Source organism: Salvia hispanica, chromosome 6 (genome assembly GCF_023119035.1).
Source record: "Salvia hispanica cultivar TCC Black 2014 chromosome 6, UniMelb_Shisp_WGS_1.0, whole genome shotgun sequence".
In the NCBI taxonomy this organism is placed as follows: Eukaryota; Viridiplantae; Streptophyta; class Magnoliopsida; order Lamiales; family Lamiaceae; genus Salvia; species Salvia hispanica.
In genome coordinates this window covers 17,070,436-17,092,162 of record NC_062970.1, presented here as the reverse complement: position 1 = coordinate 17,092,162, position 21,727 = coordinate 17,070,436, and the positions used below count along the sequence as shown (strand labels likewise).

General features: G+C 36.5%; 1 protein-coding gene, 2 long non-coding RNA genes and 1 pseudogene across 3 annotated transcripts; 2 read left to right on the top strand and 2 right to left on the bottom strand.

Annotated features, from left to right (window-relative positions):
* Positions 1-5,409: 5,409 nt before the first annotated feature.
* LOC125194817 (protein FAR1-RELATED SEQUENCE 5-like) lies at positions 5,410-8,016 on the top strand. Its single transcript, XM_048093035.1, has 3 exons — positions 5,410-5,558; positions 5,868-6,789; positions 7,927-8,016. The coding sequence occupies exons 1-3, from the start codon at positions 5,410-5,412 to the stop codon at positions 8,014-8,016; spliced, it is 1,161 nt and encodes a 386-aa protein (XP_047948992.1).
* Positions 8,017-12,854: 4,838 nt separating this feature from the next.
* LOC125193570 lies at positions 12,855-13,549 on the bottom strand. The gene is made up of 2 exons (XR_007171596.1): positions 13,280-13,549; positions 12,855-13,203 (listed from the first exon to the last, which is right to left on the bottom strand). It is a non-coding gene; the product is annotated as an uncharacterized LOC125193570 (long non-coding RNA).
* A 520-nt stretch (positions 13,550-14,069) lies between these two features.
* Positions 14,070-14,611, top strand: LOC125193571. Its single transcript, XR_007171597.1, has 2 exons — positions 14,070-14,109; positions 14,231-14,611. It is a non-coding gene; the product is annotated as an uncharacterized LOC125193571 (long non-coding RNA).
* Positions 14,612-18,033: 3,422 nt separating this feature from the next.
* Positions 18,034-21,727, bottom strand: LOC125192931 (annotated as a pseudogene).

The window sequence follows — 21,727 nt, the reverse complement described above, 5'->3', positions numbered from 1 at the left end:
AAATATCTCATGTTTGGTATATTTCTTTTTCCCCAAAACGTTTTCTTCTACTGCATATTCTTTCATTCTCAAGTATTATGATATCATACATCACCCAATCTTATGAATATTGCAATCTATTATTCCCTCAATTCCATTAAAAAGATGCATTTCTTTTAGATATAGAATTTAAGAAAAATAGATTTTGGCAGTAAATTAAGTAGAGATAAAATAAAGTACTAAAAAAGAGTGAAATAGAAAGGTGAAGAAATAATAAAGTAGGAAAAAACAAATATGTTGTTTAACAATGAAAATGAGTCAATATAGATTGAACATCCCAAAGAAGGATATTCTATCTATCATACATTACTTGAGTAATTTCTTTTTTGCACTTATTTTGGGAAAATGACACTCCTTCCGTTCCTTGTTAGAGCATCCGCAGCGGTTGTCCGTAAGATTTACCAAACTTAGCCACCTTTTACCTTATTTGATGTTGCTCGATTTTTCCTCCATAAATACCCCCTCAAACCTCTTCATTTAGATCTTCTTTTCGCGAAATAATTCTAGAACATAAAATTGAGAGAGTTCTTCATTATGCAAGAGGTTGAAGAAGGAATTAAGAGAAGATCAAGGCTACAAGGATTCAACCTTTGGGTTTTATTACTTTAGTTCTTATGTTCATTTTGTTTTCCCTTCTTTCTATGTTTTTAGCTTATTCAATTATGTGTAACTAAATTCATAGGATTCTAGGGATGTGTTAGTACCGACTTTGGTTATACCATTATGTTTTGTTATATAAAATCCATTTTGTTTTTACTTCGTTTCTTCCTTAAGTTGTTCCATAATACTTCACGTTTGAGTGACACATTCGGTGATGATTTTATATAACTTGCTACATAATCATTAGATGAGGTTGACGAGTTAGATCCACTTAGTAGACACTACAATTAGCTTCCCTTAAAATGACAATGTTAATTGAGAGTGAGGACTTTATAAAGGTCTTAAAGCTTTTAGGAGTTACGGATCTAGGATTGACAACCCTAGTGTTAGTAATCTACGCTTGTGCCGCATGGGCAAAACTTATGTGACTCGTTCTATCGATGTATAAACTGTGCTAGGGTGTTGTAGTTGGAAATTGTATAACCATAATTGTGAACGCACATCTTTGGAATTCTCTTATCTCTCATACTTTTACCTCTTTAATTACTTGCGATTAGTTGCTTTATTGTTTTCAAGTTGTTCTTGTTTTCAAAAATCTCCAAAACTTTCGATTTTCCAAATAGTGAACGAAGCTTAGTAGAAGGTAGTCAGTATGTGACTTTATTCCCCGTGTTCGATATTCGGTACTAACCTTTAGTTATACTATATATACTCTGTATACTTGCAGGTTTATTTATTGCTAATAAAAAGTGCATCACTTAATTCTCTCTTTCTCTCTCATACTTTATTACGGTATTTCCTTTATTAAAAAAAATTAGTATGTGAAAAAAAATAATTATAGTAAGTACTTATAATTTATAAGGTACTCAAAATTTATCATTTTATTGTTATTTTTTAGTAAATCAAATTTATTGTGGTATTCTTAAATTGTTGTTATGCACATCTATAGATGTAATCATTTGTACGATAAAATTAGTACTCCCTCCGTCCGCCATTAGGAGTCTCATTTATGGACGGCACTGGTTTTAAGAAATGTTAAGAAAAGTGGGTGGAAAAAAAGTTAGTGGAATAGAGGTCTCACTTGTATGTATTAGTTTTAAATGAAATGTGAGTGTAATGAGTTAGTGGAAGGTGGGACCCTATTACCATTTTTGGTAAAAGTGAACCAGGACTCCTATTTGCGGACGGACTATAATGGAAAAATGAGACTCCTGTTCGCAGACGGAGGGAGTACTTTTGTAAGTTGATATTTTTAAATTCTTTCTAGTAGTTGTCTATAAAATATTTTTCTAATTTTATAGTACTCCCTGCGTCCCATTGAAGATGACCCACTTTTCTTTTTAGTTTGTCCCAACTAAGATGACACATTATTTAAAATGGAAACACCTTTATCTCTACTTTATTCCCTCTCTCTTACTTTACTCTCTCATCTCAACACATAAAATATATTTGCATAAAATCCCATGCCGCCCAAGAAAGTGGTCATCTTCCTTGGGACGGAGGGAGTATTATAATATTATTGTGATTAAATTTATTAATTTTGATTTTTTACGTATGTACTTAAATTGACATCCTTAGTTTCGTCCATGGAGAATTTCACACGTGAAATTCATCAGCATCTCAATAGAGTAGGAACGACACCGACAAATTCTGCGGTTGAAGATGAATCTTCATCGACCAATAATGAAGAAGGTAGTATTGGATCAATTATGGATGATCTACAAAATCAATGAGGCACTCTTTTTGATACAGATTCAAATTCAGATTCAGAGCTAGAAGGAGAAAATAATGCAGTTGAAGATTTGTGATCAATTTGTAATTTTCAATTTTTTCATGCTATAGTGTAAACAGATTCATAATCAGTGGCAGACACAGCCAAGGGAGGAAGGGCTTAAGCCCTCCCCAAATAATTTTATTTTATATTTTGTACTTCCAAAAAATTCAAAATGTATGAAAAAATGTCTTAGGCCCTCACCAAACTACAGTATCTAAGTCTAAAATGTAAAAGATTGAATAAGAAGATGGGGCTGACACTTGAAATTGCAGTAGGAGGTTTCAAAAAAATGGATGTCGTTGCTATTTGAAGAAGAAGATGAGATAAATAAGGCTAATTAAAATAATAATAATAGTAGAATTTGCAAATGTCAGTCCCCTGCCTATAGGCTATACCTATATCACGTGTACGCGTTCTACTTTTATTAGTGTTTTAAAAATATTTAATTGTTTCATTATAATTTAAAAATATTAAATACAATTAAATACAGTAAGTTCATCAAAGGTTTATCTTTTGATTCTTTAGTCATTTTAAAATTTACTATCACATATTATTATTATTAATGATGGGGTTCCATCCACTACGACTAACACTATTTCGTTTATCAATTCATGTTTCATTATATATCAATTTTACTTTAAAATTCGGGTTGCTGCAGAAATCTCTATTTTTAAAAGACGAAAGAAATGTATGTTAACTAAAAAAATTTACTGTACAACCCCTCCCAAAAAATATTTCTGTGTCCGCCACTGTTCATAATGAAGTAAAAGGTCGAATTAATGCGGTAACAAACACATTAAATGAAGTATTATTATCGTAATACTGGGTAATATGATATGCTATGCGATCAGTTGTACTCATAATGAACTAAATTGTGGTTTTAATGAAGTAATAATACAATTGAATGAACTTATACCCTTGTTGAATGAATATGTTTTGTTTGTTTTGATTTTTCACTTTATATCAGTGTCATATATACTTACCTAATTGTTCATCTCAGCTGAAGCTGAAGGAACTGACAGCGGAAGCGTAGTCGCATTTTGATTATCATAATTTAACAATTATTGATCGAGCAGATTATTTAGACAAAATCTATTCGCGTAATTCTCACATGTATCATGCTCATAACTTGAATTAATCATGCTTTAAGAATATTGAAACCTAAAACATGCTTTTCTACGGAGCAGAATAATACCTAATTAATTCTCCAAAGAATGGAAGATGGCTAGCAGCTTCTCCACGTGACGCTTTGAATATTAGACCACAGATCTTCTCTCTGGTTCCCGAACTGTACTCCGATATCGTGTGAACTGATCTCACCGGAATACTAGGACTTAAATAAAGAAGACAGAAATTCTACTCCTAAGAGGAGATGAAAAATTCGAACCCTACTCTATAGAGGGGGGGGGGACGAAAATTTTGTGTGTAAAAATTATGATTTCTGTCTCATTTATTCTCCTATTTATATTAAGTTCCTTTTGGGCCCAGACATGGATCTATGGAAGGTTTTGGATATGAGCTCATCCAATTTACCTTTTACTAATTAAATTGAACCCACAATTTAATATAAGCTTTAATTGGAATATTACGAGCAGCCACTACAGAAGTAATATTGAACTCTCCTCATCCAAATACGAAATTATAAGTAATCCGGGTTTCCGTTTTAACTTTCATTTCTCGTGCTTAAGATAAAAATGTCCATTAATTAATTAATGTCTGTTATGGACTTAATTAATTAATTTCTTATTAATTCCAAGAGTGGACTTAGCATGAAACGCTTATTTATTATTCATAGAGTGATCAAACTCCAACTAGCTAGGTTCCGAATAATAAAACCTTGTTTCGCGCTCCTCTTGAGGACATTATCAAACGAGACTCACCTCGCGCACGATTCAACATAATAGCAATCCTAGCACCGCTAGATATTAATCACCACTACCCAATATATCAGGATTATTGGGTTACGAAAAACCCGCACCATTTGATAAGTCAAAGTAATGCATAACCAATACCGTATGCTCAATGCTAACCTACATTGATTAAGAAACAAATATTTATCAAGACCTCGCCTTTCAGTAGATAGCCCAAGGACAAGTCTTGTTGTTAGATCCGTTCAGTGCTATACCACACCAATGTCATCTTATTTCAGTAAGACTTAGAAATATGCGGACTGGCATTGCAACCTTTCACGATGGATAGTCTAATTCCATCTAGGTTGTGAAATTCTTCTTTTTCTTTGTTTAGGACTGACCGTATTACCTTAAAGTGGACGCCGCCCACAACCGGTCTACTAAAACAAAGACTTAGACTTTGTTAAGTTAACTTATACATTTTAAACATGCAATTAACATCCATTAAATGTAAAACATAACAACATTATGACAAAAATAATTTGTTTTATTACTTGGAAAATAAAATAAGAGTTTTACAGTATTCAATCACTCGAAACGTGATTTCTAGTATACAAACTCTAACAGAAGCCCTATATTGGACAAATTTTTCTTAAACTTAATGATGCTACTGAGTTCTATAATAAGTATGCACAACATTTTGGGTTTGACACTCATAAACATGGATCAAAAAAGGAGGGGGATCATGTCACATGGTTATATGTTGTGTGCAGTAGAGAAGGTAAGAAGAAAATGAAAATGCATGGGCATGAGTCAAAACGTAGACATTCTTCTAGGAAGTGATTTTGCAAGGCTAAAATTGCTTTTAAGTTTTGTAAAGTAATTGGTTATGTCGTCAAAATATTTGATGAAAAACATAATCATGATATAGTGGAGTTACGCCATAAGCGATTCATGAGGCCGAATCACAACATTGACCTATTGCATCAAAAATTTATATTAGATTGTGCAAGTGCAAGCATATGCCCTACATTTGACTTTTAAGTTGCTGAATGAGGTGCTTGGTAGACTGGAATGTGTTGGTTGCACGGTCGTAGAAGTTCGAAACTATAGGCGTGACTAGTTACTAGTGGGGCAGATGCACAAATGATACTTAATCAGATGAGCCGGAAGATGGAGAATTATCCAGCATTCACCTATGATTTTGAGGTGAACTCTAAGGATAGGCTCATTCGTCTTTTCTGGTGTGATCCCATTGCTAAGAAGAATTTCCATCTCTACGGTGATATAGTATCGTTTGACAAAACTATTTCGACTAATAGGCACGAACAACATGTTGTTTATAGTGAAATGATTATTGATGTAATCGACTTGCATATGCATGAAATATTTACTGGAGTAATGCAATAACTCAACAGAATGTACTAGTAACTGTAAATAATGAATTAATAGTCCACTGGAATGATGTGAGTGCAAAAGTATTTAAAAGTCTTAGTGGAATCTAGTAAAACTCTAATTTAATGAAGTAAATAGCTTAGAGAATGAACTAATTATAACTGAATTACTGACCTTCATTGCCTTTTTGATGAATGGATGTAATGCAGGTACTGCATGATATTTGCACCGTTCACAGGAAAAGACAACCATGTGAGACCTGTATCATTTGGTGCAGGCTTATTATCTAAGGAAAATGCCGATTCTTTCTCATGGTTGTTTGAACGTTTTGTCAAATACATGGGTTTTGCACCAAAATTGAGCATTACTGATCAGGATTTGGGGATGAAGGTTGTTGTGGAAAGAGTCCTTGTTGATACAAGACATCGATGGTGCATGTGGCACATCATGTTTAAGGTTGTGGAAAAGTTACGAAAGAATCAACTTGGCAATGAAGACTTGAAAAAGGAGTTAAAGAATTGTGTGTGGTCTGAGTTGATAGAGCCTGAAGAATTTGATGAAGCCTGGAATAAAGTAATGGAAAAATATGGGCTTAAGGACAATGAATGGTTTTCCTCGATATTTGCCTCACGAAAATTTTGGGTACGTATCCTTCTTTGGAAGCATATTTTCTATATGATGAAGTATTTTTGTCATTATGCTGAAACATACTCCTCCATCCCTGAAAATTTATCATCTATATCTGCATCTCAGAACATATTCTTCAAGAGGTACTCCAAGTCTCACTCTAATCTTGTTGAATTTCTTATGAATTACAACAATGCATTGGATGTCCAAAAGAGCAACAACAACAGGCTTGAATACTTGGATTTTAATATGATTCCAACTTTGAAAACAAATTCAGCTCTTGTGAAGCATGCGTCAACAATCTATAGTTACAGTGGTTTCAAACTAACTCAGAGTAAGATTGAGGAAGCAGTCGATAATGTCACCATGGTGACAGTGTCAATCTTTGGTGAGAACGAGATTTATGTGGTCAACGACAAGTTCTCGAAGAACTGGACTATGTCATACTCCACTTCTTTTGATTCATATGCATGTGGTTGTAAGATGTTTGAGAGGCTTGGGCTCGTATGCAGTCACATTTTTTGGGTCTTGAAAAACAAAAAAATGAAATTAATCCATGATGAGTTACATGGAGGATGTTGGTTGAAGTTTAGAATTTTAAAGGCTGTGCATTGTGGTTTTGATGATGATATTGAAACAATTATTGTTGTGGATGAGACGAAGCAGGAAACAGGGATATGCATGGAGATTTTTATGATATCGCGCGACTTCTTATGGAGATGGTGATAAAATTCGTGCATTTAAACATATTATGGCTGAAGGGAGAAAAGAAGTACTTGGTGAGGAAAATGTATTGTTCATAAGTGAAAAGAGATAGATGATTGAGAATTTTTTTGGCTCAGAAGTCCCTAATGAAATAGAAGTTTATCCACCTGATGTCTTCAGCACCAAAGGTTCTGGTCGACGTCTTTCACACCTTGAGAAAGAAATAAGAGAGATGTCCAAGCCTGGTCGGAAATGTGGCAAATGTGGCGAGGTTGGTCGGCATGATTCAAGGAATTGTGACAAGATACAGGGGGAGAAGAAGAAGAAGAAGAAAAAAAAAAAAAAGGAAAAACCAATGTTGAGGCTGGTTATTATGTTCTGTTCCAGTCGTTTTGTTCCATCATTTATTATTTCATTACGATATGTTATGTTCTTCATTCCTTCAGTTTTGTACTTCAATCATGTAGTTTCTTATTTCATTTACACTTTAAATTTGAATTTGTTTAAACTTTTTGCAAGCTTAAAGAGAATAGACTGAAGTGTTTTTATAATGGCTTATTTTGTTCTTTATTATGATGTTTTTCTTATGTTGAGGCTGAAAATATTTTATAGTTCTATAGTTTAGTTTATTAATTGACATAAAGTAAAATGTTGTTTGTTTCATTAAGTGTTAATCTTACTTTGATATATTTTTCATTTGTCAATCATCCATCAATAGTCAATAGATCTCTGAAATGAATCAAATCTGTTACTCAATGCAGTATTTAAGGCTAATAATGAACAACATTAAAAAGTGTGGTACTTTATTTTCAATTGCTCAAAACAGATATATATCTATTCTAAAACTCGATCTCCTAAAATCATCATTTCTTCTTTAAATATGTTGCAATCATTTTCTCAACATCTATTACATTGTGTTTGCTTTCCTCCTCGTAGTATGCTGTTGTAACGATTTTGTTGTTGAAGCTTTCAAGGTTGTTATCTGCTAACATCAACGATGAACAATATTTGGCCCTCAAGCTCTGAAGCACACCCGAACTTGATTTTTCAGCCCACAATTCCAGTAACCTTTTGCTTACCCTTATATGTTTCCATATGGTGCATTAGAAATACTCCAAAATCTTTAACATTATCAGATGTCCTCCATTTGAAATTTGGTATTTCCTTTATGGATTTTGACCTAATTATCCCTGCATTGAAGTAAATTGTCTACCTAATGAAGGAGCGAAATTAATATAGCATGGTCTAATCTCATCCATTAAAAACTAAATCTAAGGGCCCTAATTTGCTCTCTAGCTCGGTCTTCGAGACTGAATTTGTGAATGATATAACTCTCTCTCTATATATATATAGACCGGCATTATTCATGTATTCTAAAATTTTCTACTCTATTCTTTTATATTCTATAAAATAATTTTTTTTACATAAAAGTCGAAATATTTTATTACATGATATATTTATCTAGAGAATTCTAGGAGAGTGTTATATTGCTAACTCAATACTCAATTGCTAACTACAACTAAATAATGGTCATTAGATATTCAAATTAAGGGCCTAGATCATTAGCTCCGGAATGTCAACACGATCAATAAAAAGTCAATAAGAGTATTAAGGTCAATTTACAACAAATTAGTTGTAACTAACTTTTGAAATCCCATAACTTTAAAACGCATGTAACTTTCTCGATTTAAATTATTTTTCCACACAACATATATCAAATTAAAGAAAATTTCACAAGGATTCTAACAAAATCTCACTAGCATATGTTGTAACAACCCGAACTTTCGTACCTTATTATTATTACTATTATTATTATTAGCTTAAAAATAAATAATAAGTGATCGTTGTAGTATTCGAAACCTGCACTTTATGATTAGAATAATCGATCTTGGGATTATAAATAATTGTTGCTTCGTTCTCAAACGAACATTTCAAGTACAACTAAAAGAGTAACACCAAATAAATGTTTATAATGTCCAGCACATTTTCGAAGTCCGCTAAAGTAGTATTATACAAATTTATCAAGTTCCTAATCTATTACAATTAGAGAGAGATGTGCAAGTCTCGAACAGCCCGTTTGACAACAATGCTCGCATCCCAACAAAGTCCAACACGTCACCAATATCCCTCAGATGATGTTCCTGCATAAAATAGAAAGTTAGTAGAAATTATAGTTAATACCAAGACCAAAATATAGAGTAATATGAGAGGACTTCATTTAGGAATATTCACACATCGTATCAAATAAAATATGAGGAGCTTGCAAGTGGGTAGTAAGCATTTAATTCATACTCCCTCTGTCCCATTAAAAATGAAACGTTTTCCTTTTTGGTCTGTCCCATTAAAAATGAAACGTTTTCCTTTTTGGTCTGTCCCATTAAAAATGAAACGTTTCTAAAAATAGAAACAATACTCTCTCTACTTTTTCCTCTCTCTTACTTTACTCTCTCTTCATTAACTCACAAAACAACACTACATAAATTATGTGCCGAAAAGCAAATATTACAAATTTAATGGGACGGAGGGAGTATAATCTTTCTCAAATTCCTTCTTACACCAACATGTCAGACTTTGCATTAAATGCAAATATCATCACAAGATTTGTTAAATGCAATGGACGGAGGAGATTATGCCAAGTAAAAAGAAAAGCAAAGCATCAAATTGAAGATTTGAATGATGAAGGTTTGAAAATTTGAAGATTTGAATGTTGAATATTTTAAGATTTAAAGATTTGAATGTTTGAAGATTTGAAGATTTGAATGTTGAAGAGATTTGAAAATTTGAATGTTGAAGATTTGAAGATTTGAAGATTTTGCAGCTAGAGTTTTGGAGCGGATTTTAGAAAATGATTTCAAATACAATTTAATGAAAAGACAATTATACCCCCGTATTGACATAATGTGATAGTTGTTGACATTAAGTTAATCTTGTGAATTAGTGGCTGAGATTGCATCTCATTTCTCAATTATGCCCAAAAATCTCATCCTAACAAGACCCTGGATTGTGATCAATTGAGATTATTTAAGTTAATTGAGAAATGAGATGCAATATCAGCCACTCATTTTTATTAAATGAGTGGTCCAGATTTTGCCACACAATAAATAATTTTAGATTAATTTAATATGAAAGGGTATAATGGTCATTTCGTGTTTTAGTTAGGGTTCTTCAGCTTGTGCCTTCAACCACTCATTCTTCAGCCACTCATCCTCCCAAAACTCGCCTCCTAACTCAGACGAGTCCGACTTGACCGTCACCGGCTCCTTCCTCACCGGAGTCGCCGCCGGAGGTGAAATCCTTAGCTCGTCGTCCGACGCCTCGAGCAGATAGCCTAGATCCGGCCGCGATTCGCCGAAATCCGACGCCAATTAGACGATTCCTTCCTCTAACCCCTCCGGATTCGCCGCTCAGCTGGTTCTTCTGGCTGCTCACGCTCAATCCGGCGGCATAGGAGAAGATCCTAATCGAGCTCTGCACTGTCCTCAAGGAGTCTCGCGACTAGGGCTGGGGAAAAATACCGAAAAAATGATATATCGCTCGTATCGTATTGAAAAATATCGAAAAATTATCGAATTTTCGATATATCGTAATTTTCGATACGATACGATATCGTATCGTAAGTTTTCGATACGATAACGATATGAATTTCCTTATATCGCGATATATCGTTTTATATCGAAAATACGATATATATCGAAAGTTTTCGATATATCGATATTTTCGATATATATCGATATTTTCTTTTCGATATATATCGATATATATCGAAATTTTCGATATATATCGATATTTAACGATATATCGAATTTCGGTACGATATATCGAAATATCGATACAATAACGATATGAAATTTTTTTATATCGAAATTTCGATATATCGAAACTTTCGATACGATAACGATATGAAATTCTTTCATATCGATATTTTCGATACGATACACGATACAACGTTTTCGATACGATATATCGTATCGACCCACCCTTACTCGCGGCGGCGAAATCGCCAAGTGACTCGCCGAGGCCGTGCACCTCGTCATGGAGCTCTGCGAGGGCGGGGAGCTGTTCGACTCGATCAGATCTCTCCAGATCGATTTCCTAACTTTGTATTCACAATTTAGCGTAGGTGTATTTTCAGTTTCTCTCTCAACAATTGCTAATTTGATGCTTTTCTGCTGCTGCATTTGGATTTTGATCGATTGTGTTGCTGTAATTTTAATGAAGATGTAGCTAAATGCATTTAGATTTGATTGGATAATGGAAAATGTTTTTTTCTTTGATGAAAATTTGGTAATTAATTGCGCATATATGATCCGATCCTTAATTTGGAAATCATATTCTGGTTTTGTTGGATTATCACATTAATTAGTTTTGGAACTCATACTCTGGTTTGTGTTATTTTCCCCAAAATTCGACCATTTCAGTAATTTTGAATTCTCTTTATGATCGGTTGCTTTTGATCCGTGATTTGGTGATGGTAGTCGGAGGAATTGGATTATCAATTGTGTTGTTGGATGTGAGCTGGATTGGGAAATTATAATGCACTCTAGGTGTTTGGGAATAATAATGCACTCTAGGTGTTTGGTAAGATTCCTCAGTTGGGAATTAGTTGCTAAGAATTAGATTCAAGATTTAGCTATCTCCCTCTTTTAATGTCAACTACTCATATATAATGTCAACTACATATATAACCTATGTCAACTACATTTACAATTCATGTCAACTACACACATATAATGTCAACTAAATATACAATTTATGTCAACTATACACATATAATGTCAATTATGTGTACAATCCATGTCAACTACATGGCTATTGATATGTGAATTTTAAGTGTTATTTGTTAGTCGTTGACATTTTAATACGAGTTGATGACATTCGATATTCTCGGTATGATAAGTGAATTATAAGTGTTATTTGTTAGTTGTTGACATTTTAATACGAGTTGTTGACATTCGATATTCTCGATATTGATATGTGAATTATAAGTATTATTTGTTAGTTGTTGACATTTTAATACGAGTTGTTGACATTAGATATTCTCGATATTGATATGTGAATAGTAAGTGTTATTTGTTAGTTGTTGACATTTTAATACGAGTTGTTGACATTCGATATTCTCGGTATTGATATGTGAATTGTAAGTGTTATTTGTTAGTTGTTGACATTTTAATACGAGTTGTTGACATTCGATATTCTCAATATTGATATGTGAATTGTAGTGTTATTTTTTAGTTGTTGACATTTGAATACGAGTTGATGACATTCGATATTCTCGGTATTGATATGTGAATTGTAAGTGTTATTTGTTAGTTGTTAACATTTTAATACGAGTTGTTGACATTCAATATTCTCGGTATTGATATGTGAATTATAAGTGTTATTTGTTAGTTGTTGACATTTTAATAAAGTGTTATTTTATTGAATGTTAAAGATTTGAAGATTTGAATGTTGAATATTTGAATATTTGAATGTTTGAAGATCTGAATGTTGAAGAGATTTGAAGATTTGAATGTTGAAGATTTTGCAGCTAGAGTTTTGGAGAGGATTTTAGAAAATAATTTCAAATACAATTTAATAGAAAGACAATTATACCCCTCTGTTGCCATAATGTGATAGTTGTTGACATTAAGTTAATCTTGTGAATTAGTGGCTAAAATTGCATCTCATTTCTCAATTATGCTTAAAAATCTCATCCTAACAAGACTCTGTATATATATAATATATATATATATATATAGATAACTTTGTTTTCAAAAAGCACAACATTCCTCTATATTCCACCAAAACATAAGCTTTCAAGTATTTTCAGCCATCAACTAAAAGAGAAATATTGCAAGTACAATCAAGCTTCTAACTCCAACGAATCTCGATCACCAATTACGGTATGCATTCTAAATTTTGGTTTTTTGAAATACATGCATATTTTAATACCTTGATTTTAGCTTGAAGTATCAAGATTCCACCAAAATAAATAAATAAAAAAATACACCAAATAATGCAAGCATTCAAAAATATTGCTAAAGTATGTTCCAACTCACTAAAGTAAAGAGATAAGGGATACTAGTTAGATGTCATTGATAAAAATGGAGGTCTCATCTCGTGGGCATGATTCTGCCCGAAATCCGGCAGTGACTCCGACGACAACGAGGGTAACCTCGCACACTCATAACCCCCTTTAAGCTTAACGTCTTCACAAGTCTAGAAGTTTAGTACCTAAACTTTCAGATTTAAGGTTTTAATGTGTAGAAAATGAAATAAAAGAGAAGAAAACAAAGAATACAACATCTACCTTTTGGGAGTCGGGGCGAGGACGCAGCGGGCCGTGGTGGCGTCGGGAAACTACTCAGGCAGTGCAAGGCGTGGGGAAGGCCGGAAAGCCGCCGCCGGTGCATGCACAGTGACGGCGACAGATTCTAGAAAGAGAGAAGAGAGAGTGAGGACGGGGGTGGATCTGGAGAAAGATGGGCGGCGGTTGAGGCGGTGCATGGCCGTGGCGGCGGCGGCGCGATCCGAGAGAGAGACGGTGGGTCAGAGAGGAAGGAGGAGCTGCTCGATTTAGAATTAGGGATTAATAAGTGAGGAAGATGGTTGGTTAATTATATTTGGGTCAATTTCTTCTTGTTGGGCTGAAAGGGGTTATTTTCTTTTGGGCTAGCTAACGAATTTAAATGTCTGGGCCTAAGAAAAGAAAGCTGAATCTAAGTCCGATTTTAATAAATTGACGCTGGAGTAAATAAATGAATGGAGGCCCGATTCTGAAATTTACTTATCTTTTGAGCCTAAGAATAAATTGGTTAAGTAGCTAAGATAATTAGTTGCGATCAGAATTATTATAAGTTTTGCGTAAAATCTATAGCAATGTATGAAGTATCACTTTAGTCGAAATCCGAGAATAGTGAAAGAAGGAGTACTAAATAATAATATATGCTTTTTGGAAAATTTTAAAGATAAGCGAAAAATAAAAGGCATTAACTAGGAGGCATGCATTCCTATTAAAGTTTAAGAATTTCTTAAAGTCTAATTAGTATATTGTATTATATTTTTTGATGTTCCAAAAGATTATCTTTGCAAGTTAATGTCGGAGCAAGAATTTCAAGTTAAGGAAATTAAACGAACGAGGTGAGCTTTCTTATACTAAAAATACAAATTATATTTTGTGAAAACTCGAACACATGTTCATGACTTTTAATAATGTTGTCTTGCCATAAATGTTTTGTATGATGCCTATCTGTTGGCTAAGGCCAAGTGAATTATGAATGATGATATATAAGTCGAATTCGGGTCCCAGTGAGGGTGGTGTCCCCGCTCGGACTAGTGTACACGGGATACCTCTGACCGTGAACGGACGGCAGAGAAGGTGACCGTGGAAGGTGGCCACCTTCCAGGCACAAGGATACCTCTGACCTGTTGGGCAGAGAAGGTGACCGTATGAGAACACCATCTCAGCGGCACAAGGATACCTCTGACCTATTGGGCAGGGAAGGTGACCGTATGAGAATACCATCTCAGCGGCACAAGATGATCAGATATGGCTAAGTACTAAAAAAAGGGGCTGCAGCCCAATGTGAATATTTTTAGTAAGCTCAGGTCTTTTCAATAAAACCCCTGAGTGTCACTGTGATGATGATGGCTTGACAATATTGTCAAATGTATATGTGTATCTTTCGGCAATGTGTTCACTGAGTACTGAGTACCTTTGTACTCAGCCCTGCATATATTTCTAAATATGCAGGTTAAGCGGTGATGACGAGGAGCGATGTTGAGCAGAGATGGCGAATGTGTTTCAGTTTGATAAATGCTTGGATGCATCGTGTCTCCATACATGGTGTCATTCTCTCTTGACTCTTCCGCTGCAATGTAAATAACAAGCTTATGCTCTTTTGTATTACGCACTCTGATATATTTTGCTAGTTATTCTAATTTAATTTCGTTCATTCCAGTTTTGTCGAGATTCCCCTTTCATCCCCGCTTCTTTAATCCTCCCCTCGTCACGATAAACCGCGTTTGCTATCCTTAGTAAAGTGCGGTCGTGACATATGTTCCGATGTCAAAATTTGAAAAAAAAATCAAAAATTTTCAACTTTTTCGTACAACAACAAATGTCAACATGATATATAAAATATGTCAATATAATAAATGTAGAATGTCAATATAAGCAATTTGCTAACATTCTCAAAGCATTATGTTGATATTTTCGAAACACTATATTGACAGTTTCATCCAAAACCCTAATTTGGTAGTTTTTTTTTTCTTTTTCGATTTAATTAATAAAAATAAAAATTATATGTGACAAATTGTAGACCATAAGTTTTCTAAAATATTAGAGTCTTTAATTAGTTGTAGGTAGCAATTAAATGATAAATTAAACTTTTTTTTTCTTTTATTCCAACATGCAATAAAGGTTTGAGCCTCAAGCCCCTCAAGAAACGAACCATCTACGATGCCTTAAATACTGATCAACCAATTGGTTTGAGCCTCAAGCCCCTCAAGAAACAAACCATCTACGATGCCTTAAATACTGATCAACCAATTGAATACTTCGTTTTAGTCCTTTCTTTCTTCTCTCTCATTTAATGTGTTTATCTTCTTCCCTTTTCAGTGTCACAAATTATGGGAAGGAAGTGGGTAATGAAATGTCATAGGTTTAGGCAGAGCGTTTTAACTTTTTTTTTAAATTAACTTCTATACGAAGGAGGAAATTACAATTGATGTCAAGTGGGCTCGAACTCGGCACCTCATACATTGATGTCTAAGCTCCTTGCCATTAGGACAAAGGCTCTGGACAGACAGAGCGTTTAACTTTAACTAACGCTAAATGCTTAAGATCGAAATTTGTATACATGAGGTTGGAATGTATATTTGTGTGAAAATTCGCACTTCATCCATCCCTTAATAGATATCACACTTTCATTTCTAGTTTGTCCTATAAAAGATATCGCATTTTTTTTAAAAGAAGTTCTATCTCATATTAATGTAAATATATTATTTTCTCTCCACTTAATACACAAAACAAAGTTTCCTAAAATCTCGTATAATTACTCAAATGTGTCATCTATTATAGGACAGATGGAGTAAATTTTAGTGCAATTACTCTTACTCATAATATTGGTTATTTATACTCTTAATTAAAGCAGTCCACTGCATGCATGTGGTACTACTACATAATTTGAGAATGAAATAGTTTCTCCCTCTAATTTATACTATAAAGTCTTTTTTTACTTAGAGCATCTAGTTGTCTGCCCGATGCATCGGGCATGCTATCGTTCGTCACTGTAGCTTTGCGGACGATGCGCCTCTCGACATGCATCGTCCGCGGTATCGTCTGTATTGCGGGTCACGCGGACGATACCGCCGAGGATAGAACGCGTTTTCTATTTTTTTTTATTTCTTCCAAAATCTATATATATACTACAATTCAACACTTCCATTTTCACTCTCCACTATTTTACTCTATTTTCACTCTTTCTCTTCCTCTATTTTCAATTATGAATCCGAGTGAGTTCCCAAATCCGAATAGTCCCGACGGAACGATGATGTTCGGCGGTGGTGCACGGTGGCCGGGTACAGACCCCGACGATTATCGCCCCTTCGACTCCAACACCCAGTACGATCCGAATTTCAACAAGGATTCATACGGGCTCTCCGACATGGAGCCGTCGCCCACCCGCCCGCGAACGCGCCGCTGCCGCCGTCGCCTCGGCCTCCGCCCAAAGGAGAGGAAGAAGAGGAACAGGCACAGAGCCTACAAGATTCCGCCTCCGGATGTGAACGAAGAATTCGCCCCAGGGAGGACGAACTACAACCTCCAAGAAAGCATTCTTTTGACGAAGTGTTGGGTGGATATTTTAGAGGATCCGGTGTTCGCCAACAACCAAAAGAAAATTGCGTACTGGGAACGCATCGCTGATCGCTACAACGAAGCCAAGCCGGCGGCCTCGTACAAGCGGCACAGGGAGCAGCTGCGCAAGCATTGGGATCAAATCAAGAAGCAGCTCAATTTGTTCTCGGCGGAGTATACGAAGTGCTTGAGGGGGCAGGGCAGCGGCGAGAGCTTGACTGATGTGCGTGATAAAGCGCTTGAGTCGTACATTTCACTCTACGGCAAGTTCAAGCACTACTCCTCCTGGCTCATTGTGAAGGAGAAGCAGAAGTTCCAAGGAGGGATTATGCCCATATCGTCTGCGAGGAAGAGGACGAAGAACACCGCTACCGGTGATTATACGAGCAGTGATAGCGGCGCACCTCCGATGGACCTCAACCAGCCGATGTAAGAGGATGAGAGTTCGGGCACACCGATGTCCTCCCGACGTCCCATTGGCAACAAGGCTGCCAAGAACAAGGGCAAGGCAAAGGCGACGACCTCACAGAACCTGGCCCCGACTGCTGCCTCGACCCGGCCCCGACTTCGGCTGCGGCACATGCCTACGGGGAATTGGAGAGGGCCGCCAACCAGAGGACGTTGTTGGACACGCACAACGCCCTCAGGCAGACCGACGACCCGAATGAGGCCCAATACCTCAAGAAGATGATCGACAGCAGTTGGGAATGCTTTAGACCTCCCCTTTTATCTGTAGTGCACTTGTTTTTTTTATTTCCACTTTTGTTAACTTTTTTTTAATTAATTAAATCTAGGATTTGCCTTTAAATTGTGGTGCGTTTTTATTTATTTTGCTTGACATTGCAAACATAAAAATAAATACAAAATAGAAGTGAAAAGTATAGGGTGGACTATAGGGCATCCCACTACAGGTGGAAGGGTAGGAGGATAAAATGCTAATGTGGCAGAAGATAAGACGGACTATAGGGCGCCCCATTGTGGATGCTCTTAGTTACATGGAGTATTTGATATGAACTTTTGATACAAGCTTACGAATGCTAGAAAAAGAAGCTTGGGTAATTTAAATTTAAAACTACTGCAAATTCGTTTCAACTCTTACAATCCGTACATTAGTAGTTTAACAAAATTGCTTGAGCAGATAAGTGCTGAGGGATTAAAACTCCTCACTAAAGAAAAAATAAATAAATAAATAAATAAATAAAGCATTTAATAAATAAATAAATAAATAAATAAAGCATTTACAGTCTGTTTCTACACAAATATATTTGCAATTTCCTAGCTATGGGCTTTTAATCCTCAACTGACTCTATCTCTCCCATCATGATTCTGTTGCAAACCACAGTAAATCCTAAAACAGATGATGGACTAACTTTCTTTCCTCTCTTCCCCTTCTTCTTTCCTCCTCCTTTTGTGCCCCCATCAGTTCCTGCCACACCACCTGTCTCTGACCCGATCTATCAACAAAGCTCCTAGCCGTGTCTCTCATTGCCAAGCCATAGGCCTTGTCGTCTTTTCAAGGCAACTTCAAGAACATCCGCAAGCAAAAGGTCTTTGTAAGAAACTTGTCGATGAACTCGTGGTCGGGATGAAATGAACCGAGATTCTCTATCAGAAGTATTTCCGCCTCCCCTCTTGATTGTTTCAAAAAAAATTCCAGGAAACTTGTATCTAAAAATAATGGAGGGGATACAAAACACGAAATCAACATATATCGACTGGAAAGGGGGAGGGGAGAAGTGATTGTAATTTATTTCAAGTCTATCTATCTTTCTCAAGCAAAACCAGAAAAAGGCATAGAGAGCAGAAATCACAATAGATACCTCTTGATCCTACAAGTCTGGTGCACTCACTCTCACACCATTCCTTGAAGTCCATGGCATCTGTGACAGTATAGAGAGATGATTTCATCAGTATTACCTTTCCTTCTTTAAGAAATAAATAAACTCAAGTCAATAACAAAATTGTGTACCTGAATTTTTGATCAGAGAGGACTGAGTGGAGGAGGCAGCTGAAGAAAGTGAATTCTCAACAGGCCTTCCACCGATAGATTTCTGTCGGTTCAATGGACCTCCAGTATTTCCTTTCACAGGTGGGGTTTTGCAACCCCAACTGCCCCGTGTACCAAGTTGAGGATACTCTGGCCTGCAAGAAATAGAGTAGAAACTCAAATCACATAATCACATAATCACAGGTGGGGTTTTGCAATCCTCTCGTTTTCTCAGCATTTAAAACTATATGTCTGCCTCCATTACCCAAAAATTGCAAAGCTAATAGAAGAAACGGCACCAAATCTATCAGAATCATTCACACTGTACAATAAAACTATGTACCTGATGCATTGTCCACTTTCTGCAAACTATAAATGTGGGGCAAAAGAGATTTTGCTCTTGGATAAAGATGAGAGCATAACCAGCAGATTTCATTTTGTCAAGAAGCTCCAAAGCAACTATCACTTTATCCTTAGATTTGAGAAGCGCTCCGACTAGACTGTTACAGACTTGTGGTCTCAGTTTGTAGCCTCTCTGCAGGGTGTAGAGAAATACATCAACTGCTTTATTGAGTTCTCATTTGAAGCAGAGAGTGCGAATCACCAGCACACACGAAGGGGGAGAAACAGGCACATTGAACTCCTCCAGAACGTAGAACGCCTTCTGAGCCTCCTCTGCTTGTTTAGTCAGGCAAAGTCCAGTCAGCCAAATGTCATATATTGTTGAATCAAAATCTGGCAACTTGATGTCTATCTCAAGTAAGTGTCTCACGGCTTGCTCAAATTCACCCTTCTCAAAACATTCTTCAACTGATTGTAACACTTCGTCCTTCACACCAGCTCTGTTCTTCAAGTACTTCAACCAGAAACTAATTGTGACAGACGTCTGCCTCTTCTTGCTAGACCAACTCAGGAATGTTTTGTACACGGACGAGCTAGGTTTGCATCCATTTGCATTCATCTGTTCAAAGAGCTTATACGCATCACCATCTCTGTCAACCTTTTGGAGCGCATATATGAGCGTTGCATAAGTTACAGAATCCGGGGACAAGCCCTTGAGCTGGAGCTCCTCCAAGAGCTTAAGAGCAATATTGATGTGCTTGGCGCTGCACATGCCGTAGATCAAAGAGTTGTACGTCTGCACATTTGGGACAACCCCACTGGCAGCAAGCTTTCAAAACCGAGCGAAACTCCATCATATCTTCAACCTTCTTTTGTAAGCTCGCAGTATCAAGGAGGCGAAGAAACAATGACGGGCACCTCCCAACTTCCATTTTATACAGCATAAGTTGCGCTTCCTCGAGCTTCCCTGCCTTGCACAGCCCATCAATCAGGGCATTGAACGTCACAACAGAAGGCGAACATCCTAGCTTCTCCATGTTGTTAAAAATTTGTTGAGCCTCTACCAGCAGACCATTTCTGCAGAAAGCATGGATAAGAATCGTGTAAGTGCACATGTCAGGGAACTGATTGTTCCGAGAGATCTCTACCTTGAGAGATTCAGCATCATCTAACAAACCTAAGTCGCTAAACCCCTTGATCAACACATTAAAACATTGAGTGTCGGGAACTATACCTCTCCCTAGCATATCCCTTAACATATTCATTGCATCATTCATCCTCCCAGCATCACTCAATCCATCATGATAGTGTACAAGATAATGTCGGGTTCTAAACCTACCTCGAGAACTTTCTGAAATAACACCTCTGCCTCACTAAATCTGTTGGCTTTCACCAACCCATCAATCAGACAGCTAAACCCCTTTATCCCAACATCATACTTGTCCTCTTGAAATGATTTCAAGAGCACACAGGCCTCATCGATCAGGCCTTGCTTGCAGAAACCATCAATCAAAGTGTTGTATGTAGCAGAATCAGGTTTGCATCCACTACTCACCATCTCATTAAACAGATTATATGCATCACTAGTCTTCTTTATTTTGCACAGCCCTGAAATTACCACTGTATATGTGATCTTATTTGGCAGAATCCCTCTGCTACTCATTTCTTCAAACAGATTGAGGGCAGCCTCAGTCATCCCATTCTTGCACAGCCCATCAATCAAAAGGTTGAACGTATCGCATCTCATATGAATATTCAACTTAATCATCATGTTATAAACTGCCAGTGCCAATAATATCACATTTTCCTTAACCAAAACATGAAGAATCACATTGACAGTAAATAAATTCGGCTTACAATCATAATCCTTCATCCTACCGAATGCATCCACCGCTTTCTCCGCGTTTTTCAGCCTCCAGTAACCCAAAATCAAGACCGCAAACGCATCTGCTGAAATGCCCATCTTCTCATTCCTCAACTCATCAAGAACGCCCCAACACAAATCCAACGAATTCCCATTCCCGCCGCTCAAAAGCATGTCAACCATCAGTTTATTCGAGAAGCTACTTCGCAAATGCGCCGTATCGGAAGCCCACACGAAGAATAGGAAGCCGATAATCGGTTCCTTGTTCGATTGGAGGACTGAAACGACGACGTCGCGACTGAGCGACGGAGATAGCTCGGCGAGAGCGGGCTCCATGGGGCGTTCAGAGTTGATGAGGGCGAGCACTTTGTTCGAGATGGAATCGTCAAGAGCATTGTTGGGAATCGGAGAGAAGCTGGATTTGGCAGTTAAATGTTGGGCGCGAATTGCACGGAAGATTTGGGAATGGAGAAATGTGTGCATCACCTTGCGTTCACTACTTGTCTCAGTAATTAAAATCAATGAATTCGAGATTGTTTTCGCATCCTGGTCAAATAAAGACAGTCGGAATAATTAGGTGAGAAGAGTTAAAAGAATAAAAGGAGAATCGATGAAACGGAAAATCATGATCCAAGAATATCGTTTTAGCAGTTAAAACATGTCAGAAATTGAGATAGAGAATGCAATACTATCATTTAGGGGACGG